We start from the raw sequence: 26,924 nt of genomic DNA, 5'->3' as shown, positions 1-26,924 counted from the left end.
TTGGCTGCATTGGGTCTTCGTTGCTGTGCACGAGCTTTCTCTAGTTGCAGCAAGTGGGGGCTACTCTTCATTGTGGTGCATGGGCTTCAGTACTTGTGGCACACAGGCTCAGTAGTTGTGGCTCACGGGCTCTAGAGCACAGGCTCAGTAGTTGTGGCACACGGGCTTAGTTGCTCCACTGCATGTGGGATCTTCCCGGAGCAGGGATCGAACCCGTGTCCCCTGCATTGGCAGGCGGGTTCTTAACCACTGCGCCACCAGGGAAGTCCCAGAAAATAAGTCTGTGGTTGTGAGCACATTGTAGGGTATATAGAAGTAGAAATAAAATGCTGCACACATGAAACTTACAGATCAATGTTACTTAAATTTTTTTAAAGATGTTTAAAAAATATTTCTCATGAACACAGATGCAAAAACCTTCAACAAAATGTTAGTAAATCAAAATTTTAAAACTACGAAAAGAATTAATACACTACAACCAAATAGGATTTATCTCAGGTGTGCAAGGCTGGTTTAACATTTGAAAATCAATTCATATAATCCAACACATCAACAGACTAAGGAAAAATCATATGATCATATCAATAGATGCAGAAAACAACATTTGATAGAGTCCAACACCCATTCATTATAAAAATCCTCAGTTAGGAATAGAGATAAACTTTGTCAGCTTGATAAACTGTCTACAGAAACTACAGCTAACATGTGTAATAATGGTAAGAAACTGGAAGCTTTTGTACTAACATCAGGTACAAGGCAAGGATGTCCTTGCTCACCAGTTTTCAATATTGTGCTGGAAGTTCTAGCTAATGCAATAAGACAAAGGAAATAAAAGGTATACAGATTGGGAAGGAAGAAATAAAACTGTCTTTATTCACAGATGACATGATTGTCTACGTAGAAAATCCAAGAGAATGGACAAAAAAACCTTCTGGAACTTACGCAGTTATGCAAAGTTGTAGGATACAAGGTTAATATACAAAAGTCAAGCACTGTCTTATATACCAGTAGTGAACAAGAGATACTTGAAAATAAAAACACAATATAATTACCATTAGCATACCCCAACATGTAATACTTAGATATAAATCTAACAAAACATGTACAAGGTCTATATGAAAAAAACTACAAAACTTTGATGAATGAAATCAAAGAACTGCTAAATAAATGGGGAGATATTCCATGTTTATGGATAGGAGGATTCAATATTGTCAAGGTGTCATTTCTTCCCAACTTAATCTGTAGATTCAGTGCAACACCAGTCAAAATCCCAGCAAGTTAATTCATAGATATCAACAAATTAGTCCTAAAGTTTGTATGGAGAAACAAAAGACCCGGAATAGCTAACTCAATATTGGAAGAATAAAGTAGGACAGTACTCAGCCTCAAGCTAAACTAAACCTAAAGCTACAGTAATTGAGACAATGTGGTATTGTCAAAAGAATAGACAAGGGGCTTCCCTGGTGGCGCAGTGGTTGAGAGTCCGCCTGCCGATGCAGGGGACGCGGGTTCGTTCCCCGGTCCAGGAAGATCCCACATGCCGTGGAGCGGCTGAGCCCGTGAGCCATGGCCGCTGAGCCTGCGCGTCCGGAGCCTGTGCTCCGCAACGGGAGAGGCCACAGCAGTGAGAGGCCTGCGTACCGCAAAAAAAATAAAAAATAATAATAAAAAAAAAAGAATAGACAAGTAGATCATTGGAACAGAGTAAAGAGCCCGTAAGTAGACCCACATATAGTCAACTGATCTTTGACAAAGGAGCAAAGGCAGTACAATGGAACAGAGAGTCTTTTCAACAAATGGTACTGGGACAACTGGACATTCACATGCAAAAAAAAAAAAAAGAATCTGAACACAGACCTTAACACCTTTCACAAAAATTAACTCAAAATAGATCATAGACCTAAGTGTAAACACAAAACTATAAAACTCCTAGAAGATTACATAGGAGAAAAATCTAGATGACCTTGGGTATGATGATGCCTTTTTAGGTATAAACCAAAGGCATTATCCATGAAAGAAATAACTGATAAGCCGAACTTTGTTAGAATTATAACTTCTGCTCAGCAAAAGACAATGTCAAGGGAATGAGAAGGCAAGCCACAGATTGTGAGCAAATATTTGCAAATGACTTATTTGAGAAAGGACTATTATCCAAAATATACAAAGAACTCTTAAAACTCAACAATAAGAAAACAACTTGATTTAAAAATGGGTTGAAGTCCGTAATAGACACCTCACCAAAGAAGATATACAGGTGGCAAATAAACGTTTGAAAAGTTGCTCTACATTTTATGTCATCAGGGAAATGCAATTGAAAACAAGATACCACTACATACCTACACTAACAACACCAAATGCTTATGTGGATGTGAAGCAACAGGAAATCCTATTCATTGCTGTTGGGAACGTAAGATGGTCCAACCACTTTGAAGTTTGTTTTACAGTTTCTTACAAAACTAAACATACTCTTACCATACAGTCCAGCAATCACATTCCTTGATATTTACCCAAAAGGGTTGAAAACTTATGTCCACACACAAACCTACACACACATATGGCAGCTTTATTCATAATTGCCAAAACTTGGAAACAACCAAGATGTCCTTCCATGGGTGAGTGGATAAATAAACATCCAGACAATGGGATATTATTGTGTTAAGAGCTATCAAGCCATGAAGAGACATGGAGGAACCTTAAGTGAATCTTACTAAGTGAAAGAAGCCAATATGAAGAGGCTACATACTGTATGATTCCATTTATATGATATCCTGGAAAAGGCAAAACTCGTGAGACAATAAAAAGATCAGTGATTGCCAAGGGTTTGGGGTGGGGGTGGGAGATGGGGGAGCAATGAATATAGGTAGAGCACAGAAGATTTCTAGGACAGTGAAAATACTCTGATATCATAATAGTGGATACATGTCATTATACATTTGTCTAAACCCATAGAAGGTACAACATCAAGATTGAGCTGTTATGTAAATTATGGTCTTTGGGTGATTACGATGTGTCTGTACAGGTTCATCAGTTGTGACAAATGTATCACTCTGATAGGAATGTTGGTAATGGGGAAGACTATGCATGTCTGGGCACAGGGAGCATATGGGAAATCTCTCTCCCCTTCAGTTTCATGAATCTTAAACTGCTTTTAAAAATGAATTTTAAAAATGAATTTAAAAATAAATTTAAACAAATTACTGAGTGCTTACTATGTGCCATTATGAACAAAATTGATGCAGTGGTAGAAGGGTAGTAGACTAGGAATCAGAAGAGTCTGTATTCAAGTCCTTTTTTGTCACTTGTTAGTCCTGACACCCTTAGACAAGTCACTTAGTATCTTTGAGCCTTATCTCTATGATAGTATTCCCTTATGACATTATGGGAATCAGAAAACAGACATGAAGTTTTTTGAAAACTAACTAGCAACATGAAAATATTAAGGACTTACTATTATTAAAATAATAACTAAGACATGACCATTGACTCTTAAGAAAAAATTTTTTTTGCATGCTATGTGAATAGTTGTATAAATGAATAAAGCAAAACAGCTGTCCAAAAAAGAAATACTGTAATAGTTATGCACTTAGAAAACAAAACTTCAAAAAGGGAACAATACCTTTTTATGTGAATGGAAATATTAACAAATTTTAAGGGAATAGCACTAAGACAAGTTTGACTTTCCATTTTTCTGCTTGGAGGAAAAAGATAAACTGAAAAGACAGTCTTTCTAAGGAAAGAGTAGCATAGTATTACTAGCAATTTTCTCAGGGTTAATTAGTTTTATAGCAGAAATGTTGGCAAATACTGATTTGCACTTGCCACTATTAAGAGTAGTTTGACTAGTATTATACCATCTAATTAAACTGATTTTTAAAAAGTATTTCCAAATTCACCATATAATGTTTTGGTAGTTGCTTTCTACAGTACAGTTTTTTTTTTCTTTTGTAACGCAAATGGGGGTTAAAATCAATAGAAGAAAATCTGAAAGCAAACACAAGTTTTCAGCTTTGTGGAACATACTACTTCTCATATGATAATTCAGCAGTATTTTAGCCCAATTGTGCAATGCTTGCATTTGGGTATATCTTCCTTTATTAAAAAAAAAAAAAATCACAGAATTCCCTGGCGGTCCAGTGGTTAGGACTCTGCGCTTCCACTGCCAAGGGTCTGGGTTCAATCCCTGGTCGGGGAACTAAGGTACCATAAGCTGCGGGGCACAGCCAGAAATACAAAAATAAAAGTCAGAATAGCCGATGTAAAAATACTGCATTTGTTTGACACATTTTGCTCGTTTATCTTTGTCCAGATTCTCTGGCTCTTAGAAATAGTGGTGTATGTGGACCTGCTGGAACTAGGAGAGTTTCTTTACCTTTCTTACATCCTCTTTGGATGCACTGATTCATTAAAGAACTGGTTTTTCAACTCTATTGGTGTGGTTGGCTTTTCAAAAGAGTATAGGGAATCTAGCAGATATGAGAATAAGAATACAGTAAACCTATAGGGACTGTATTTATCAACATGGAGTTTCATGTTTTCTGCAAACAAAGGTTACATTTTATAATACAAACAGACCTCTGGGTGAAGGAACAGTAAACTCTTTCTGATTCTAGTTTGTAGCAGACTTATTCCTGAAATAATGTAAAGGGAATTAATTGATTCTTTTTTTTATAATTTAACAAAAAAAGTTTAATTGGTGTGATGTAATGTTCACTTCCCTAAATTAAATGCTCTTATTTATTCCTGAGCTTTGGCTTATGATGTTACATACAGCATGTATGCTTCTCTCTTCTAGAAGCCACCAGTGTCCAACAGAAGATCAATTTCTCAGAAGAAGGTATTTTCTCTTAAAATATCATGCAATATATTCTAAATCTTTTTGTTAAGATTAGAAGCAATTTTGCTAAGTACTTAAGAGAGAGAGCAGAAAATAGTGTCTTTTTGGAAAAAAAAATTCATGATTATCTGAACTGTTAAATGGAAGGTAAAATAGGATAGAATGGTAGCCTTTCTGTGCATTTTTTTTTTTTTTTTTTTTTTTGGTACGAGGGCCTCTCACTGTTGTGGCCTCTCCCGTTGCGGAGCACAGGCTCCGGACCCGCAGGCTCAGCGACTCATGGCTCACAGGCCCAGCCGTTCCTCGACATGTGGGATCTTCCCGGACCGGGGCACGAACCCGTGTTCCCTGCATTGGCAGGTGGACTCTCAACAACTGCGCCACCAGGGAAGCCCCCTTCCTGTGCATTTTAAGCATCTTTTGTCTGTTTGAGTTAATTTAAGCAAAGCTAATATTTTCTGTTTCTGGCATGTGCTGGCCTTTGATTATGGTATTCAAATAATCAGTTTTCAAATTCTCATAACCAGTCTATGTTTGAATAGTACGGTAAAATTTAGTCCATTTTTAAGTTCACCATAATCTGAGATTAGTCACCTGCATACAGAAATGTTTGTGTATGGGTGTATGTATCCACACCCTGTTTGCAAACACACGCACATATATGCAAACACATATGCATGCATATACTAATCTTGTCTGAATTTATACACTAACTATATGTACTTTTCCTCCCCATAAGTTAAAACTTTTCTTCTATTTAATGTTCATTTGTTTACTTTTCAACTCTACATTAAAGCCTCAGAATATAATCTTACTGAATATTCGTTTCGGATATAATTATTTACCTCAGAGAAAATAAAATAAATGAGCTCAATTTTAGCTTATTTAGACCTTTGTGACTCAGGATAGTAAGCATAATAAATAGCAATTCTATATCCGATTATTTAAAAGGTTTCATTTTAATGTTGAATTACTTGTTTTTATTTTTTAATCCAGATCTTTAGAGCCTTAGAATAAAGACTATACTAGTATATTTTTATTTCTTTTTAGGGGAAACGGAGGAAAATGATCAAGACAGTTCTGACAGTGATGTTACGGTTGTTAAGGTCAGATCCGGGGATTCTGTTGAGTCTGGAGGTAACGTTGCTTTATGTACATATGACTCTTATCTTAGGAGCTGTATTTTTAGTTAAAGTATAAAGGTATTCTGTGAATTTGCTTTTTTAAAGAATTTATTAAAACTACTTTTTAAAAAGCTGTGTGCTTTTAAACATTTTTTAAAATTACTGATTCCATGTATACATCTGATTAGTAATGTAATATCTAAACAAACAAATCACTTTTACCTTGCTTTGTTGTTTATGGAACATAAAATATTTTTGTGCTCAAAAGAAGAGTTATTTGTGATTTTTTAAAAAATTTAATAGAGAGACTTCCCTGGTGGCGCAGTGGTTAAGAATCTGCCTGCCAATGCAGGGGACACTGGTTTGAGCCCTGCTCCGGGAAGATCCCACATGCCGCAGAGCAACTAAGCCCGCGAGCCACAACTACTGAGCCCACATGCCACAACTACTGAAGCCCGCGCACCTAGAGCCCATGCTCTGCAACAAGAGAAGCCACTGCAGTGAGAAACCTGTGCACCACAACACAGAGTAGCCCCCGCTCGCCGCAACTAGAGAAAGCCCACGTGCAGCAACGAAGACCCAATGCAACCAAAAATAAATAATTAAAAATTAAATTAAAAATTAAAAAAAAATGTTTATAGAGAAACTGATCACACTGGCATTGACTCACTACACTATCAGGAGTATTAGTTAGCTTTTAGGAAGTTTTAATAAACTTAGATTACTCCTTTTATCTCTGATTTGTTCAAATTCACATCCAGTTAGCAATAACAATTTCTGATTGTTCCTGTGAATTGATGTTTAAGTTTATTCAAGGAAAGAACTGACTGAAGAGAAAAAAAATACCAACTTGAGACTTATGAGGGTGCTGATTAAATTTGTAAACAGTGGAAATAATAAATAATTTTATATTTTAGTTACATTATAGAGTAAGTCTCTACTTACCCCTCACCACCTTTTGAGAATTTCTGTAATTCCTATGTTTTACTAAATCATTCCATTTTAAAAATAAGCTCAGAAGCTGGTTTATGGGCATTTATTCTACATATTTCCCACCCTTCCTCATTTTTCCCCATTCTTTCTTTGTTTTTTTTTTAATATTTATTTATTTATTTGGTTATGCCAGGTCTTAGTTGCGGTACACAGGATCTTTATTGCCGCATGTGGGATCTTTAGTTGCAGCATGCGGGATCTAGTTCCCTGACCAGGGATCGAGCCCGGGCCCCCTGCATTGGGAGCTCAGAGTCTTAACCACTGGACCACCAGGGAAGTCCCTCACCATTCTTTCTTGATACAGAAATCCCAAAGGAGATATGCAACACTGTAGCCTAGTGGTTAAGATCTTGGGCTCTGGAGTTTCACTGGGTTTCACTCTTCCACTACTAGGTTTGTGCCCTCAGGCAGTTGCTTAACTTCTCTGTTCCTCAATTCCCTCATCTGGGTTGTTGTGAGGTTTAATTACTTAGAGAGTACCTAGCACATAGTAAACACTCAAATTGAGTGCTGTTGTTAGTTTTCATATATGCATACATACAGCTCTAAAAATTAGAGACTAATTAAGTCATGAATCATATAGCCAGTAGCTTGATGCCATTGCTACCAGTGTGGCTCTTTGATGCTACATAAACCCCAGGCTCTGTGATCCCTTTTGAATTCTAATAAATTCTCATTGAAGCATGCATACCCCATACAGAAGAAAACTCTAGCTAAAGAACAAAGATGTGAGGCATATTCAGAAGAATACTGATCTTTCTAGATTGTCTTCTGGGCCAGTTATTACCGAAGAGGTACTAGAAGGTCCACTGGAGTGCAGGAGGAAAATACTAGAATTTAGTTATATACAGCTTTTATTTCATCCATTTAAAATGTCTATTTTAGTTTGTTTTATAATATATACAACACATTAGTTAATATATTATTTTAGTAATGCTTGTATATAATATTAAAAATATATTTTGGAGATAGATGCTCAAAATTTTTTTAGAGGAGTACACCAACAAAAATACTTAACCACCACCTGGTTGTGTCAAATGCTTTTGCCTCCAAGATAGCAGTCTGACTGCTTTTAGACATACTTTGTTATAAATTCCACTTTTAAATGAAAAAAAATTAAGATTTTTAAGAAGGGAAGGCTAAAATACATAACATATCGACCACTTGCAAGAAGAATTTAAGACAAAATGGATAGTAATGATTTCCAGAAGATCCATTATTGTAAACTTTCAAGATTTTCCCCAGCTCAAAGGTTTCATTATCTTCTTTACCTCATGCCATGCCCTATATCTTTTTTTCTCTTTAAAAAGAAAAGACAGATAATTAATTTTTTAGACATAACTTGACCCTTTAGAAACTATTTTTTAAAATAAATTATACATTCAAGTGTTGAATTCCCTGGGGTTTATCTGAATATTCTTGCTCTTTTGATTATTCATCATTCTCTGGTTAAATGTGCACTTAGAAAGTTAAATATGCTTTATAGTATACTATATTTCTTTTTTGTTTTTAGACCAAACCACCAGATCATCAAGTCAATATCCAGAATCATTTTGGCAGTCATCACAAAGTAAGTAAAACCATGATTTTTACTCTTAAAAGTCTACCTGTGGGTGTGGTCAAATGCTATTCTTATTTTTGAAGATGTTCTTTTGCAGTTTAATGTAAAATGTTGAAAAAGAGGTATAGTGAATGCTAAAAAAACCCTCATCTTGCATCTTGAATTTGCTTCTTGAGTTAATCACCTCTGTACCCAACCTTGATTTTGAATTAAAAAAAAAACAAAGGGCTTCCCTGGTGGCGCAGAGGTTGAGAGTCTGCCTGCCGATGCAGGGGACACGGGTTTGTGCCCCAGTCTGGGAAGATCCCACATGCCGCAGAGCGGCTGGGCCTGGGAGCCATGGCCACTGAGTCTGCGTGTCCGGAGCCTGTGCTCCGCAACGGGAGAGGCCACAACAGTGAGAGGCCCGCACCGGGTTAAAAAAAAAAAAAAAACTACTGCCTTCTTTGATTTGTTGAATGTCCTCATTTGCAATATAAATTTGTTGATTGTAGTAGTTTGAACCTACTTATATGGTATGATTTAAACTGTGTTGCGAAAGTTTGGAAGGATGAATAAATAAGTGGTAAATCAGGTAAAGTAAAAAGTTAATGGTAAGTTAGTTGGTGTGTATATAAAAGTCTTACAGCCCAGCTTACAGCTTTGAAAATTTTCATAATAAAATATTGAGAAAATGTAACACACATGAAAAGAATGGGAAGTAGTATGCTAAAATGCTAACAGTGTTTGTTCAGGATGGTAGAATTGTTGATATTTTTCGTTTACTTTTTTTCTATAGTTTGCAGATTATCTACAATGGATATGTATCTCTTAGGTTAAGCAGAAATTACACTGTTTTTTCTTTTTCCATTTTTAAATCAAGTCCCAGAATTCAAATTAATTATCAGTCAGCCAGAAATATCCTGGAATGTAAAATCTTCAAGAACTTTTTTTTCCTTCCACAATACCATTTTAAAAATATGAGACTATTTTTAAAGAAAAAGTCTTTGGAAATCTGTTTTCTAATCACTGTGTTCATAGAATTCCACTTTATATATGTGTGTATATATATATATATTTTTTTTTTAGTTTTTAGTAGGTTCTGGGTTTGGAATTAAAACTGAGACAAACAAAAGCAGGTGAAACAAAAATCAGTCATTTATGGAAAATTACTCTCTGGATTATCTTATATGTTTGCGCTTTGTTATTCTAAATCTTTGATCTTTGGAAGCTCTGAAATGTGTGTCCCTATATTAATTATGCTATACTTATGCAATGGTATACTTTTCAGTTATGGAAAATGAGTTGTTTGTATACAATTAGGTATATATTTCCTTGAATCTAAAATGCCATTGCTTTTATGTATTACTGAGAAAGAAAACCATCCAGTTAAACTGTGTCATAGCACTGATTCTAAGATGCAGCCCTAAAGCAAAGGTGTTTTTAAAAAGTTACTTCACAGAGTCAGTGATAAACAATACAAAAAAGTGTGTCTAGTTTTTTAAAAAGTTCTTTGTTAGTGTAGACTGAAAACAAATCTGGAATATACATCTATCTGTCTTATTCACCACGGTTTTCCTACAATGTTTTGCACGTAATAGGCACTTAATAGATATTAATGAATTTTTAGGTTATGCATTTCTAGAATGGTGTATTTCTGTTACAGCCAGCACATACTGCATTTTTAGTCAGAAAATAAGTCGAACATAAATTTATATTGGTACTTGTATCAGTAGCTAGAAGTAACTTGTTTCTTCAGGGCAGATTTGCAAATTTACCATGTTATAATTGTTTGTAATAACATTTTCTAATTATCCCATTGTATCATTTTATAGTTGTCCTTAAATACCATCCCAAAACATGAAGTAGCATCTTACACTGCATAACTGCTTTGCAGTGTTCACAAATTTGCTTATATAGTATATACCGTTATATATGAACTGCCTGGGTTTATATCTCAGTCCTACTACCTTTTACATATGTAATCTTGGAGAAAATTATCAATTTCAGTTTACTTATTTGTAAAATAGGAATAATAGTATCTACCACATAAAGTGTGAGAGTTGATAAAATTATACTTGGTACCTGGTAAGCATTCAGTACATTTAGCTTTTATTTTGATGGTGTTGCTCTTAAAGCTGGCTTCTTATTATCCAATTCCTGAACATTTTGAAGTTTAGAAAAGGGAAAATACATATATATTGTATATGTTTGGGACTGATGAAAGAAAGGTTTGATTGTTTTTGTTTTTGGTGTCAGTAGTAAACAAGTAAAATGTTTATGCAACATCTTCATTGTTTTTATTTCCATTCTTTATTTTCTATGACCTTATCTCTGTTCTCTGTTTCAGGTCCCGACTTCACAGCTTTTGATAAGCAACCATTAGTGCTAAGTAAGTGGTTGGTTGTCTATTCTTTTATCTATCAACCCAGTCTTACTAGCCAACAAAAATTTGAATAGAATTCAAAGTCATTTTACCCTCTTTGCCTTTTAATCCACCACAGATTGATACTATATGTAATATTGGTACTCTGTGATGTAGAAATGTGTTTAGGACTACTTTACTGAAAATAATTTATTTACAAAAGTAAATGGTTAACCTTTTTCTTCTTAATTAACACCAAAGTGTTAATGAAGTTCAAGTGTTAATAAATGCAGTCATAGACCATAGCAAAGGACTTGTACATAGTTTTGTCTATTAGGGGATTATGTATTTATTTGCTGCCTTTTTTGCTGTGGGAAGTAACTCATCCTCACTGATGTGATCCTTTGACATTATCTTTTACTTTTGAACCTATTGCTTTGGTTGTTTCCCTCGCCAAATTTGTTTTGCCTTTCTGATAAATTTACCTTATAACACTGAGGTATAGTATACATTTTCAAAGTATGTGAAACGATATCTTGATATATATATCTGTCTCAGGCTCGGGATATCAAAAAAATCCTCAGGAATGGGTTGAAAAAACCACAAGAATAAGGACTAGGATGCAAAGTAAGTTGATAAATCTCTACCTGTTATTGAAGAAATTTTAAAATTGCTACCTGTTATTGAAGTAATTTTAAGTTTATTTGCTGTTTTTTTGACTATTTAACATATAAAACTGTTTAGTTCATCAGATAAGCATTTGGGTTGCTTGTGATCTCATTAATAAAGGACATTTATGATTGCTAGTTTAGTTATTTCCATCTACTTGGACTGGCAGGAGATGGACTGGGTGTAGAATGTAGAATCATGGTGTGAGAAAACCAGTGGATGATAGGTCTGTACTTGACAAATTGTCAGTTCTGTCTAGCAGCAGTACAATCTGCACATGAAAATGAAATTCTAATCTTTTGATAGTGCCTGTTTTTATTTTTAACAGTTGTTTACCGTTATATAAATAACCACTTAGAGCAGCTTTGCATACCCATTATTTTAAGGTATAAATGCTGAAATCCTCAAATTGTATTTTCATGTTTGGGTTTAGGATGGATTAAATGTCATAGAATTTAAGAAATATTGAAGAAATAAATAGGTGCGATAAAACGTACTTTGAATTCAGTGTCTATCATAATTTCTATAGCAGTGTGTCCACATTAAACCTTGACTGTATAAAAAAATCCATGCCATGCCTTAAGTGACCTTTAACCTCTATCCCTTCCTTATTCCTGTAGCCACAGTAGGTCTTGAGGTCATCAGGTGTCCCTTACTTTTATTTAGATAATATAAAAATCCCCATCATATAGCTCTTGCTCACAAAATAACTAACTGTAATTGGACAAGATAACCTCTGTGGCTTTGTTTTTCTATCAGTAAAGTAGTAATGGTTGCAATTCATTTTTTCCCCAGCAGTGAAGTATTACCGTACACGTAAGTGAGTTCTTCAGCTGTCTAAAACTGAAATAACTTTTTGCCCTCGCCTTATTGTTGGCTGTTATTTTTTTTTGACCATGCTTCGCAGCTTGTGGGATCTTAGTTCCCCAACCAGGGATCGAACCAGGGCCCTCAGCAGTGAGCGCGCAGAGTCCTAACCACTGGACCGCCAGGGAATTCCCTGGCTGTCATTTCTTATTGCTGTATATACTTGCTATTAGAAGACCATTTCCTCTTAAAATTTGTTCTTCTTGACCTATTATAGTTAGGAAACCAAATATTAATTCAGCTTTTTAAGATTATGGTTATAGCCAATATCAAAAATTAAAACATTCTGAAGATCTAAGAATTACTCTTGGAAGCAAAACTGCACGAGTTTAAGTGTATATACTATGAAAAGCTCAGAGTTTTATGATGTTATTAGTTCTTAACTATATATTCTGGGTAACTAATAGCAGATAAATTACTTCCAGAAAAGTGAAGTGTAGTACATATTGTTGTCAAAAAATGTTTGCATTGTCCTCTGTTAAGACACTGTACAAATGCAATGCAGAAGGGAAAATCATTATATTGAAGGTCTAGCTGGAATGTAGAAATAGATCTTTATGGTTGCTAAATTGATAGCTTATTTATAGTATTTTCTCTGTATTCCTATTTTGTCTTAAGTTTGTATATTTGTTATGGCTTAAATAGTTGTATACTGGTTGATAGACATCTACCATATATACAGAACTTCCAGAGTTAAAGAGAAACTATATAGCAGAAATTTGCACATTCGGGTTCAGGTAACAAAATTTTTTAGATTTTTGACCACAGAAGGACTTTAAGATAAGAAGAAAGAATTTTCAATCAGAGTAGACGATTGCAGGAAGAAAGAATTTTCAGTCAGAGTAGAAGATTGCAGTGACTTCCAAACAGCCTTATAGATTTCTCTTCAATCTAACATCATTTGAAAAAAACTTTTCCTTGGCATTCCAAGTTTCATATCTTATTGTCTTAACTATACACTTCTGCCTGCTTCAGTGAGAAAAAAAAATTCATTTTTAGATTTAGGTGTTCAAGAACCTGGATTTCAGATCATTATCACCCTATGTTAGTACCAGTTCTCTGGGTAGACAGGTCCCAGTTCAGGTTTCTGCAGGTATCCAGATCTTTGGGGAAAGATAGAACCACTGTCTATACTTTTGCTGTGTCCCAGATGATAAAACAGTCAGGCCTCTGAGTCTGTGCTTCATTAATATACATGCTTTGGAACCTGTCTCTAAAAGTGGTGTAGAGAAAAGAGGAGAGTTTGGAGTTAGAGCTATTGGGTTCCAGTCCCAGATCTTCTACTAATTGAGTCATCTTGGTAAAGTCTCTTAAACTTTGTGAACCTCAATTTTCTTAACTTTAAAGTTGGGACAATAGTGCCTATAACTAGGTTATTCTAATGAGCTTATTATATATGTGAACACAATTTTTAAGTCTAAATGTACCACATAAATAATTAATGCTTATTTATTGTTAACAATATATTGTGTAATAATCAGTAGTAATAACTATGAAAGATTCATGCCCTCTGCTTTTGACTTTATAGAGTGATTGATTGTTACCATACTCTTCATACTAGAAAAACTCTGAGCTTTATCTTTTTAAAAAGATCTTTTTTAACGGAATTTTTATTACTGTCTCTAAAAATATTTTTAATGAGGATAAAGTTTACCTTTTAGTGTGTTGCCTCAGCAGTATATATACCCTACTAAGTTTGAGTTCTTCAAATTATATAAATGTTTCATATGGTATATAATAACTGTTACTTATCTATTCTATATCATTAAAATCATCATAGAAGAGCACTTAACATTTTATGTATTGTCTCATTTGATCTTTGCAACCATGGATTAAAGTATTCAAGATAAACATTATCTTGATGGATTTATTTTCTAAATTGTTTCACATACTCTTTAACTGTAGGTTAAACTATTGAAGTATGATTGACATACATTCATTTTGGTTTTTAAAATATTTTGTTAAAGTATAGTTGATTTACAATGTTGTGTTAATTTCTGCTGTATGGCAAAGCGATTCAGTTATTCATATATATATTACTTTTCATATTCTTTTCCATTATGGGTTGTCACAGCATATTGAATATAGTTCCCTGTACTATACAATAGGACCTTGTTGTTTATCCATCCTATATATAATAGTTTGCATCTGCTAATCCCAAACTCCCAGTCCATTCCTCCCCTACCCCCACCTTCTTGGCAACCACAAGTGTGTTCTCTGTGTCTGTGAGTCTGTTTCTGTTTCATAGATATGTTCATTTATGTCATATTTTAGAATCCACATATGAGTGATGTCATATGGTATTTGTCTTTCTCTGACTTACTTCGCTTAGTATGATAATCTCTAGGTCCATCTGTGTTGCTGCAAATGGCATTATTTCATCCACTTCTATGGTTAATATTCCATTGATTATATATATACCACATCTTCTTTATCAATTCATCTGTGATTGACATGCATTTAATGTATACAACTTACGTATTTACTGTATACAACTTGATGAGTTTGGAGATAAGTATATACCTGTGAAACCATCACCATAGTCTATGCCGTGAACATATCCATCACCTCCAAAAGTTTTCTCCCACCCTCTTTATTTATTATTATGTGTGTGATAAGAACACTTAAGATCTACCCTCGTAGCAAATTTTTAATATATAGGACAATAAATATAGGTACTATGCTCTACAGTAGATTTCTAGAATTTTTTCATCTCATTTAACTGAAACTGTGTACCCTTTGACTGATATCTCCTGATTTCCCCCTCCCCCAGGCCCTGGAAACCACCTGTTTCTATGAATTTGACTAGGTTCCTCATATAAATGATAGTATGAAGCATTTGCATATCTGTATCTGACTTATTTCATTAGGATAATGTTCTCCATGTTGTCCAGAGTGGCAAGATTTCCTTCTTTTTTAAAGCTGAATAATAATTCCATTGTGTGTGTATGTGTGTGAATACATGTATATGTATAAATACATCACATTTTCTTTATCCATTAATTTGTCAATGGACATTTAGTTTGCTTCCCTGTTTCGGCTATTGTGAATATTACTGCAATGAACATGGGTGTGCAGATATCTCTCCAAGGTCGTAATTTCTGTTCCTTTGGATATATATCCAAAAGTGGGATTGCTGGATCATATGGTAGTCCATTTTTAACCTTTTGGGGAACCTCCATAATTCTTTTCCATAGTGACTGCACCAATTTATATTCCCACCAACAGTGTACAGGGATTCTCTTTCCTCCACATCCTCTCCACATACCTTGCACTTTTGTTTTTTCGATAATAGCCACAATACATTTGATAATGTGAGGTGATTTCTCATTGTGATTTTGATCACATAAGTCATGTGCTTTTTAAGTTTGATGTAATCCCATGGTCTATTTTTACTTTTGTTGTCCATGCTTTTGTTGTTATATCCAAGAAATCATTGTCAAGGCCAACTTCAAGAAGCTTTTTCCCCATGTTTCTTCTGGGAGTTTTATTGTTTCAATTCCTAATTTAAGTCTTTCATCCATTTTGAGTCGATTTTTGTATGTGGTATAAGGGTCCAATTTCATTCTTTGTATGTGGATATCCAGTTTCCCCAGTACCATTTACTGAAGAGACTATCCTTTTGCTATTGTGTAGTCTTGACACCCTTGTTGAGGATCAGTTGACTATATCTTCATGGGTTTATTTCTGACTTTCTATTCTCTTCCATTGGTCTATATGTCTGTATTTATGGCAGTATCATAATGTTTTGATTATTCTAGCTTTGTGATATATTTTGAAATCAGAAAGTGTGATGCCTCCAGTTTTGTTCTTCTTACTCAAAGTTGTTTTGGCCTTTCAAATTTGGGGTCTTTTGTGGTTCCATATGAATTTTAGGATTGTTTTCTGTTTCTGTAAAAAATGCCATTGGAATTTTGATACAGATTGCACTGAACCTGTAGATTGCTTTCGGTAGCATGGACATTTTAAGAATATTAATTCTCCATTCCATGACCATGGGGTGTCTTTCCATTTACTTGTGTCTGCTTTAATTCCTTTCATCAGTGTTTTAGAGGTTTCAGTGTATAATGCTTTTACCTCCTTGGTTACTCTTATTCCTAAATATTTTATTCTTCTGATGCTATTGTAAATGGGAGTTTTTCTTAATTTTGTTTGTGTTAATTTTGTTTTCTTAATTTTATGTTCTTATGAGTTATATGAATGTTACATATGTTTCATAATAACTGTTATTTAGCTGTTCTCCATTATTAATATCATCATGCACTTCACAGCATTTTCATATATTATATCATTTGATCTTTGCAACCATGGAATGAGGTATTTAAGATAAACATTATCTGATGGAAATTTTTTTTTTTTAGTAAGACAGTTTTAACTTTGGTTACCTAACTTTGAAGCTTCTAAATGATGCCATTTCCTAGACTAACCTAGTAATTGCAAAACAATATGCCTTTAGAGTTAAGGTTGATGTCATTTTGTTTCATTTGAGGTTTTTTGTCATATGACCAGAAATAAGGCTATTTCTGTAAAAATATATATAAAATAAATAAATCAGCAATGCTAATTTTATTCCTCCAGTTTAGTCCAGTGTTTCTCAAATGAAAACTGTTGATAAATACTAGGAAGATCACTTATACACATAAAGTTATAAAACTCCAGGCAAGTGCTAGATGACAGTATTGGTAATGTAGATCATACAGATGAGTAACTCAGCCTCTTCGCTTCCTGAACCCTGTCGTTCCATTTCCTCTCTCTTAGATGGCTATGCCAAGGAGGACGGAGAGGAAAAGGAAAGAGCTTTTCATTTGTTTTCTAAAGTATGATGGAAATAGAGATTTGATGGAGTTGTGGGAAAATTATTTTTGAAATCTGTTGTTTAACCACAAAGCTAAAACAATTACTTGTCTATTACCAGAAATGGTGAAAAGTTTTTCAGTGTAATTTCTAAAATATTACTGATATTTGAAATGGTCAGAAGCACCAGAGGACGTATTTGAATCAGATTGAGGTAGAAATTAGAGAAGATTAAGATTGAGTTTTACCTTAAAACCCCTTATCCAGAGAGCTCAGTAATCCATAATCATATTTTGTCCTTCTTTCCCTCTTTACAGCATCATCACCAGGCGAGCGTTTGATATATGGCAATTTTTCAGATGGTATCATTTGTTTCCTTTTATTATAGTTGTGCTTATTTTCTTTGTCCTCTTAACTTTGTCCCAGAAGTTTCACCACTCCCATTAAATAATTTGGGTCAAGTTCTTCAAGGCTTTCTCACAAAACTAATGTGTTAAGAGTATGCTTTGTACTCGACCATTACATTAATTATGAAAGAAACCAATCTTGTGTCTCAAGCAGCTGTCAATCTAATAGACACTTGAATCTTCTGCTTTTTCTTCTGTTTCTGACAGATCTCTGCCTTATTTTCTCTTGGTGAAATTTGTATTCTCTTTTTCTGTTGGAAATACTGAAATTATGAAACATAAATTGATAGTCTTTATTACTTCTATCATTAGATGACGGTGTTCAGAAATCAGAGCTTGGAAACCAATCTCCATCAGCCTCCAGCCAACGTAAGTTTGTCTATTCAGCTTTCATTAAACGAGTCTCTAAAATTGGTGAACATAATGATTTTTTAATTTTTTTGACACCAAAGAACTTCATGCTATTTGAAGAATGATATTTTAAGTACTTCAAAAGAAAAAGTATATATTTTACCAGCAGTAAAAGTCTTTAAGGACAAACTGTGTGAAAAAACATCTGGCTTTCCCCTTTACTTTATTATCCATAAGACCAAAAGTGAAAGTTAACAAGTAAAGCAACTAATACTGTTAACCAAGTGAACCTTGTTGTCAAAAGAAAGATGCACATAGCATGACATAATGGGAATACCATAGTTTTTTAGAGTTCACAGACCTGAATTTGAATTAGTTTGGACCACTTACCTTCTGTATAGCCTTGGGGCAAGTTTCTTTAGTTCTCTAAGCCTTTTTATTATCTTGAAAGAGTACTAAGAAAGTAACAGTGATTCTCAGATTCTTTGGTCTCAATACCACTTTCTACTAGCAAAATTAATAAGAACCCCAGAGACCTTTTTTAAAAAGAGACTTAAAAAAATATATATGAGTTATACCTGTCCATATTTACCTAGAGATTAAAATTGTAAAAAAAAATTTTAATGTTTGTTAGTTATTTTTAAATAATTTAGTAAGGAGAGTGGTAGATTGCTTTGTATTTTCTCTGATCTCTAATGCCTGGCTTAATAAAATGGAGCTGGAGTTTCATTCTGCTTCTGTATTCAAACTGTTAAAATATATTGGCGATTTTGGGTTTTTTTAAATTTATTTATTAATTTATTTTTGGCTGCATTGGGTCTTCTTTGCTGCGCACAGGCTTTCTCTAGTTGCGGTGAGCGGGAGCTACTCTTCATTACAGTGCACAGGCTTCTCATTGCGGTGGCTTCTCTTTGTTGCAGAGAATGGGCTCTGGGTGCACAGGCTTCAGTAGTTGTGGCTCACGGGCTGTAGAGCGCAGGCTCAGTAGTTGTGGCGCACGGGCTTAGTTGCTCCGTGGCGTGTGGGATCTTCCCAGACCAGGAATTGAACCCGCGTCCCCTGCATTGGCAGGCGGATTCTTAACCGCTGAGCCACCAGGGAAGTCCCAGTCAGTTGTTTTCTTGAAAACAACAGGCTCACATTGTTTGTTTTCCAGAAAAAGTGTCCCAAATATGAAAGTCTGACTAACCAGTTTGTCACTTGTCTTTTCAAGTAAAAATTCTATGAAAAAAGCACTATTTCAGCTCACAACTCAGTTGCACAAAGTTCTTTTCTTTGAGACAGCCATATACTGTTCTATGTAGCAGAAGTGCTTTGTATATATGTCCCATTTCTTCACATAGAATGTTAAGATTTCTACTCAAGGTTGAGTTCTAATAAGATAAATTCTTTTAAATGCTTCATGAAGGATGTCCTTAAGTGAAACTGATAACCTGGAATACATGGCCATGAAGAATACAAAGACAGTCCTAGTTTGGTGCTACTGCCCTGTGATTCATCTAAAGCATCAGTTATTTTTCCTACCATGGCTTTTTACACCATCAGTGCAGATGTCAATATGGTGGAAAAAGGCAAATAAGATCTTAGTGTCGGGAGAATAGTTTTAACCTCAAGGACCCCCTTGAAGAGATCTTGAGATACCCCACCAGTCACACTTTGAGAACTGTTGCTCTAGAGTGTCCATGGTACAATTATTAGTCTAAAGCAGTCAATAAATAGGAAGTGTAAAAATACTGTTGCTGTCATATTAAATTATTAAATGATGTGGTATATGAGAAAGTGCTTAAACTGAAAAGCGCTAGGTAAATGTAAATTCATATCATCATTGCCAGTAATAATTAGGAATGAATTGCAAACTAAGTTTTACCAGTGTTAACTTGCATACAGCAAAAGATAGGCATCAGTGCAATTAAAGGGACAGCTAGCTATTATATGGAAGATTTCACTTATAATGCATCCTTTTCTTTATTCCTTTAGATACATAAACATTCCACCTTGGATAATAATCCATGTTAGTTTCTAAATTTAAAACTATTTTGTAAAGTGTCTTTTAATATTGTTTACCTCCCAAATATTAGCAGTAGTAATAATAGTTTTGCTTTATAAATTGTGTTCTTTCTGACTTGCACATGCCATTACATATACTTAAATTCTACTTTTTCCTCTAAGTCTCTTTATCATTTTGACATTGAAGAGACATGTGCATACTCATACAAGTAACTTAAAACACATGTGCTAAATTATTTCTTTAAGAAAGTAAATTATCAGCTCCCTTCTTTAAATTCCTTCCTCTCTTATCTAATGTTTATAAAGATTAATATTGGCTTTAAAAGTCACTTGCTCTTGAATCTAAGAAAATAATATTTGTGTCTATCATTTCTTTTTTTCCTGAGCAGAAGTGACTGGACAACCCCAAAGTGCATCTTTTGTCAAGGTGAAGTGGTGGTGGCCCCTTGTTCTGATAGCTGCTCTTCTCATTGGGTGTTTTTTGTACACTTGTACTCCTGAAGCAGAAACCACTGCTGTTCAAGAGTTCCAGAACCAGATGAAACAACTTATGAATAAGTACCAAGGTCAAGATGAGAAGCTGTGGAAAAGGAGCCTAACATTCCTGGAAAAACATCTTAATAGCTCCCACCCTCGGCCTCAGCCTGCTATCTTGCTGCTCACTGCTGCCCGAGATGCTGAAGAAGCACTCAAGTGTCTGAGTGAAAAAATTGCCGATGCCTATTCTTCCTTCCAAAGTGTTCCTGCAATCCGGATTGATGGGACGGGCAAAGCAACTCAAGACAGTGATCTTGTCAAACGAGAGGTAGATGAGGAACTGAGCAACGGATTCCGAAATGGCCAGAATGCAGCTGTGGTCCACCGCTTTGAGTCACTGCCTGCAGGCTCTACTTTGATCTTCTATAAGTATTGTGATCATGAAAATGCAGCCTTCAAAGATGTAGCCTTAGTCCTAACTGTCTTGTTAGAGGAGGAGACACTTGGAACCAGTCTAGGCCTAAAGGAAATTGAAGAAAAAGTGAGGGATTTCCTCAAACTCAAGTTCACCAACTCTGATACACCCAACTCCTACAAACATATGGACCCAGACAAACTGAGTGGGCTCTGGAGCCGTATTTCTCACTTAGTCCTGCCAGTACAACCTGAAAATGACCTGAAAAGGGGCATCTGCTTATAAGAGGAGACAGAAGAGAAAATCATGTCTCAAGTTCTGAGAATTTTTCAAACTTTCTAACCATAGACAGGATCCAGAGCTCTTTTTGAAAGAACTGGTTTCTTTTTAAAGGAGGTTAAGTTCTTAAGTAAACGTGGAATATCTAAATCGTTTATTCAACCTAATTATCTGTTTTTTGAGAGAATTGTTTCCTTGTTTCCATTGAGATCTGTGTTAATGATATCTGAGGACTGTAAATTATATGCAGTCCCATAGAGGATCTGCTTAGATTCTGGGTTGAATCATTATTGCTATGGTATGACCAGTGGGAGGGATTAGGCTCCTTCCTATGAATCCGCCCAATTTTTTAACTTAGATTTTTTTCACAGTTTGTCGAGTTATTAGTAAGACAGCTCCCTGAACATAACTGTGGGTTTTCCCTTTTGTCCTCTTCTACATCGTTTAGATGTGAATTCCGTAGTCAGCTTCTGCTTATAGGAACAAAAATAATGAAAGACCATCCGAGTGTGTGTTTGGGATTTTTGGTTTTTGGTTTTTTCCTTTGATTTTGGAGGGCAAGGAGAAGGAGACATGGGAAAAGTTATGGAATGGGGAGAGAAAGGGGGGAAAAAGTCTTCAAGGTGAAATGTTAAAATAAGCCACTGAGGGAATTCCCTGGCGGTCCAGTGGTTAGGACTCCACACTTTCAATGCCGAGGGCCCAGGTTTGATCCCTGGTCAGGGAACTAAGATCCTGCAAGCCGCCCCACGTGGCCAAAAAGAAAGCCACTGAGGCTTAGGGTTAGTCAAACATAGTTATATGAACTGCATTCTCAGTGAATTCTGTTGGGACTTGTTTCTCACATGTCCTTTTTTTTCGTTTAAGAAATTTTTATTCCTCCCAGAGATTTTGAAGCATGTATATGATGAGCTTTAGTATATTTGTTCACTTGGCTCTTAAGAATGGGTAAGTTCAGAGCCATTTATTTTGGTCATGTCCTGAAAGTTTTGTTAAGAAATACAATTTCAGGAATTGGTAAACCATTTGTTAACCAGCTCTCCTGGGCTGTTGAAGAAGGATTTGATTTTCTGCATGTCTACTTGTTGCATTCTGAGTCCTTTAATGACACTCTTGTAACAAGAATAAAGATTTACAATGCACGTGATAAATTCTACTAAGAGTGCCTCAAGCGAAAAAGAAAGTGAAGTTTACCATATATGAAGAATGTTAAAATGTACTACTGTACATTACTGTACTACTATAGAATTTCAGTTTTAACCTAGCATCACTAACAGCTTTCTCATCCGTCAACTGCTTTGGTTTTCTTAGAAGCTTAAAATTCTGGATCCACTTTATTTTTTTATTGTCTACAAACCTTTAAATGAAAATATTGTTTTTAGAATACTAGAGCCTGTCAGTGGCTTCATCATTTACCTTTTAAGGATCCCATGACTGGTGGTAGAGTACAGTCTCGTTTCTTCCCACTAGGACTACCAGTATTCATAAATTTATACCCCTTATTGTAATTTGTTCCTGACTGTCAGAAGTCAAATATTCTGATTTATAGAGGATTCTAAAACAAGAGTTTTTGAAAAGACTTATTTTATACCTATATATATTATATGGAGAAACATGTTTTTTTAAATGTTTCATTGACCAAAATAACTTTAAAGTAATTAATATTACTTATATCAAGAAAAATAATTGTAGCAGCTGATCTGTAAATGACTTTAAAAGCTATTTTAGTAATTTAAATAAATTTACTTTCTTGGTTTGTACTCTTGTGTGTCATAAACTTAATGATTCATATACCTTTAAAAGAAATTATTCCTAGAGTTTTCTTTACACTTGAACAATTTTAGCGACTCCTGCTAGGAGAAACAAAGGGCAAACAAAGAATTGCAGCCACTCACAAGTACACTGGTAGGAAATATAATCAGTGTGATTTTCTGTTTCATCCAGGGATTTTGAATTATCACTAAAATGGAATTAGTTTAGGTATTCCCCACTTGGCAAAAGAATCCACACCATGTTTCTCAAATTTTTCATTCTCACCTCTCTAAAGAACCTTTTTAGATTTTTGTTTTCTAATCATCTACTCCCATGAAATTTTAATACTGCATATATACTCTACATCTGTTTATGGACTGCATATTTTTATGCTTTATATACCTGAAGAATAAGAGTTTTTTGCCCCCATTGAAAGTGCATGCTCACGGACATCTGTATTTTATATCATTGATGCCTAAAACATTTTGTTTTGTTCATGTTACCATAATCCGTTTGGAGGGGAAAATTTAATAAATCATCGGCTTGAAAATAGGAACTTGGGCCTCTAGGAATTAGGCACATTGTGACTTTGGGTGACAACATTGGCCCAGGGAAAACCACAGTGCAAAACTGACCTTACAAATTTCTAAAAACTTAATCTGCTTCCCTTCTCTTAATGACTTACTTATATTACTCTTAAGGAGGTTTTCTAAACCTCCAGTCCTCCATGATAGGAAATAAACCTGATTTTCATTCTACGAAGAGAAGTGAAACTTAGAAAAGGTTTGCATAGTTAATACCTACACTAAAGATATAAAGCCCAATTTGCCTGTGACCTTAGGTCTTCTGAAAGTGGCCTTTGTGTTGTCAATATGAGGAAGCATTTCTCATCGATTGCAAAAAAAACAGTGGACTATTCTTCTACATTGTCCTTATCAAGGCCACAGAGTCAAATCTTATGGTATGAAGATTCTACTGGCATTAGCCACCTGGGATGAAGGTGTGAGTCCTGGGTCTGGGAAACCAAACTAAGTCTTCCATTGACGGCCATTGACTTGGAAAAAGAGGCAAGTCCTGCCTTAAACCTATCTTTGGCCTGGATTCAGAGAAGTCCTGGTGGGCTTGCAGGTTCTTCTGGATGGTAGGGGAAATATAGCCCATCACCTGAGTATGAACAGGGAGAAACCTCTTGCAATTTACAAATTAAAATATTGTCTTTTGCACACTCTTGGACTCCTCTGGAATATTTTTCATATCTTGCCTTCTCCCTTTTCCCAGCCTCACGCTCTGCTAATTTTTACTTGTTCTGAATGCTTTATTTTTTTTCAGACAGAACTTTACTGAACCTAACCTAATTCCCTACCCTGAAATACTGGTGCAGGTGCCTCTTCTTTACATGCTTGTTCATCCTGTATTCCTGTCACAGCACTTAGCACACTCCCACAACCATATGCCTCTTTTTTAAAAAAATTTTATTAGTATAGTTGATTTACAGTGTTGTGTTAATTTCTGCTGTACAGCAAAGTGATTCAGTTATACATATATATATTCTTTTTCATGTTTTTTCCATTTTGGTTTATTACAAGCTATTAAATATAGTTCCCTGTGCTGTACAGTAAGGCCTTGTTGTTTATCCATCCTACATAAAATAGTTTGCATCTGCTAATCCCAAACTCCCACTCCATCCCTCCCCTCCCCCCCCCACCTTGGCAACCACAAGTCTGTTCTCTTTGTATGTTTCTGTTTCATAGATAGGTTCATTTGTGTCACATTTTAGATTCCACATATAAGTGATATAATATGATATTTGTATTTCTGACTTACTTCACTTAGTATGATAATCCTAGGTCCATCCATGTTGCTACAAATGACATTATTTCATTCTTTTTTATGGCTGCGTAATATTCCACTGTAAATAGTGCTACTATGAACATAGGGGTGCATGTGTCTTTTCGAATTAGAGTTTTGTCTGAGTATATGCCCAGGAGTGGGATTGCTGGATCACCATATGCCTCTTGAGAGCAGGAGAGTGTGATCAATCTACGTACAGTGGTAATCACATAAAGTGCTCAAATATTTGTTAAATAAAAATTGCAAGCCCTGTGTGGTTAGCAAAAATAGGTAAGTCGCATCTTTCTCAGTGTTTTGCTTTTTTTCTATTACTGAGCCTTTTTTTTCTAAATCTTTTTTATATAAACTATTTCAACCTGGATTCAGTAGGGCTATGAATAATTTCAGGAAAGAGGAAGGGGACCAGTCTCAGAAGGGAAACCTGGCCCTTTTCTGATGGAAGCAAGGATCATTAGTGAGAGGTCCCCGAGGGGAAGGTGAATGTTAAGAAAGAAAACTGAGAGGCCTTAAGGTCTTTCCACAGTAAGATTAGGAATTTGAGTTTTCTTAAAAGAGCTAGGAAGTTTCCTTACATCTTTTCATGTTGCCTAAGAGGGTAATTATAGTCCAGATAAGAGATGGCTATGGATGTGGAGAGAAGATGGATAAGAAAAATATTCGAGACGTAGAAATGACAAGGTCTGGTAATCGAATGTAATGTTATAGAGAAAATACCTCATAGAGGACTCTTCAAAGCGCTGTACTACTAAAAATACCTCCTCAATCTATTTAGCTCATCTATCTTCTCTCCCCAAATACTAAGCACACAGTGGTAAACTAAATTCTTATCTCTGAATGTCTTTCTGTTGACTTTTAGCAGGTTGAAGTAGAGACTCACATATTTAGTCAGGAATTATTTGATTGTAAATAAAAACCCTGTCTAATCAGCAAAAGAGGAAAGGAAGGGTGAGGTGGGTATTGTAAGAATATACATCTGAGACTCCAAGACAGGAAAGTATGGGAACTGTGAGGACTGCTCTGGACGGAGATCTCACAGCCATTCCCTCTGCCTCTCTACTTCTGGCTTGCTATGCCTCAGCAACTTCCCCTTGTGTCTTTTTTTTTTTTTTTTTTTGGTTGCGTTGGGTTGGGTCTTCATTGCTGCGAGCAGGTTTTCTTTAGTCGCGGCGAGCGGGGGCTACTCTTTGTTGCGGTGCGTGGGCTTCTCATTGCTATGGCTTCTCTTGTTGCGGAGCACAGGCTCTAGGCGCGTGGGCTTCAGTAGTTGTGGCACGCGGGCTCTAGAGCGCAGGCTCAGTAGTTGTGGTGCACGGGCTTAGTTGCTCCGTGACACGTAGAATCTTCCCAGACGAGGGCTCAAACCCATGTCCCCTGCATTGGCAGGCAGATTCTTAACCACTGCATCACCAGGGAAGTCCCTTGCTTCTGTTTTATGTCCTGGTTTTTTGGCCACAAGGCATTGGGATCCTAGCTCCCCAGCCAGGGATCGGAACCGCACCTCCTGCTTTGGAAGGCGAAGTCCTAACCACTGGACCACCAGGGAAATCCCTTTCTTCCCACTTTTAGAGAGCACCATTCTTAGGCTAAACTCAAGAAGAGAAACTGCTCCGTTCTACATAGCCCATAAGAGAATATTTACTCATAGTAGTTATGTGCATTTTTTGATGAGCAGTTTTTTTAATCTACTCTCAATTTCGTAGTTTAAATGGACTTTCTCCTACTTTGTATACCATGAAGATGGAAAAGATCTATATCGAGACCTTTGAATATGTATTAAGTTGTCCCTCACCATTTTCTAGTTTTTGTTACTATTTATTGAGTGCTTATTAATGCCCCAAACACTGTTTCAACTTCTTTACATGTATTAACTGATTTAATTCTCACAATAATCCTGTGAGGTGGTAATATTATCCCAACATTATAGACAGGAAACTGAAGCACAGAAAGATAAAATGACACCCAAGAATACCCAAGTAAAAAGTGGTGAAGCAGAGATTTGAACCCAGGCTGTCTGTGTTTAAAACATCTATTCTTACCACTATGTAGAGAGTCTCTAGAACCCCATATATGATGTTTCTCCCCAATCTATTCAGGCTCTATACAGGTTGGAGTATTTTTCCAACATTGTAGAATTTTTTTTTCAATTGAACTATAGTTGATTTACAATATTGTGTTCATTTCAGGTGTACAGTGAAGTGA

General features: G+C 35.5%; 1 protein-coding gene across 11 annotated transcripts in view; it reads left to right on the top strand.

Annotated features, from left to right (window-relative positions):
* Positions 1–22,882, top strand: part of TOR1AIP1 (torsin 1A interacting protein 1) — a 51,765-nt gene extending 28,883 nt beyond the window's left edge. For 5 of the 11 annotated variants that reach the window (XM_027086159.1, XM_027086164.1, XM_027086162.1 and 2 more), the window contains 9 exons: positions 4,793–4,834; positions 5,885–5,971; positions 8,465–8,521; positions 10,842–10,883; positions 11,415–11,483; positions 12,321–12,341; positions 17,504–17,548; positions 17,906–17,962; positions 20,341–22,882. In XM_027086159.1, coding sequence (XP_026941960.1) covers positions 4,793–4,834; positions 5,885–5,971; positions 8,465–8,521; positions 10,842–10,883; positions 11,415–11,483; positions 12,321–12,341; positions 17,504–17,548; positions 17,906–17,962; positions 20,341–21,128 — 1,208 coding nt within the window. In that variant the 3' untranslated portion in view covers positions 21,129–22,882. The remainder of the gene's footprint in view (positions 1–4,792; positions 4,835–5,884; positions 5,972–8,464; positions 8,522–10,841; positions 10,884–11,414; positions 11,484–12,320; positions 12,342–17,503; positions 17,549–17,905; positions 17,963–20,340) is intronic. The other 6 variants (XM_027086169.1, XM_027086168.1, XM_027086163.1 and 3 more) reach the window with 3 other exon arrangements.
* Positions 22,883–26,924: the final 4,042 nt, after the last annotated feature.

The sequence above is a fragment of the Aethalodelphis obliquidens genome, unplaced genomic scaffold, assembly GCF_003676395.1.
Source record: "Aethalodelphis obliquidens isolate GAN/ISIS:26980383/991018 unplaced genomic scaffold, ASM367639v1 scaffold55, whole genome shotgun sequence".
Lineage (NCBI taxonomy): Eukaryota > Metazoa > Chordata > Mammalia > Artiodactyla > Delphinidae > Aethalodelphis > Aethalodelphis obliquidens.
The sequence above is the reverse complement of the archived record's forward strand: the minus strand, read 5'-3'. Positions and strand labels throughout refer to the sequence as shown.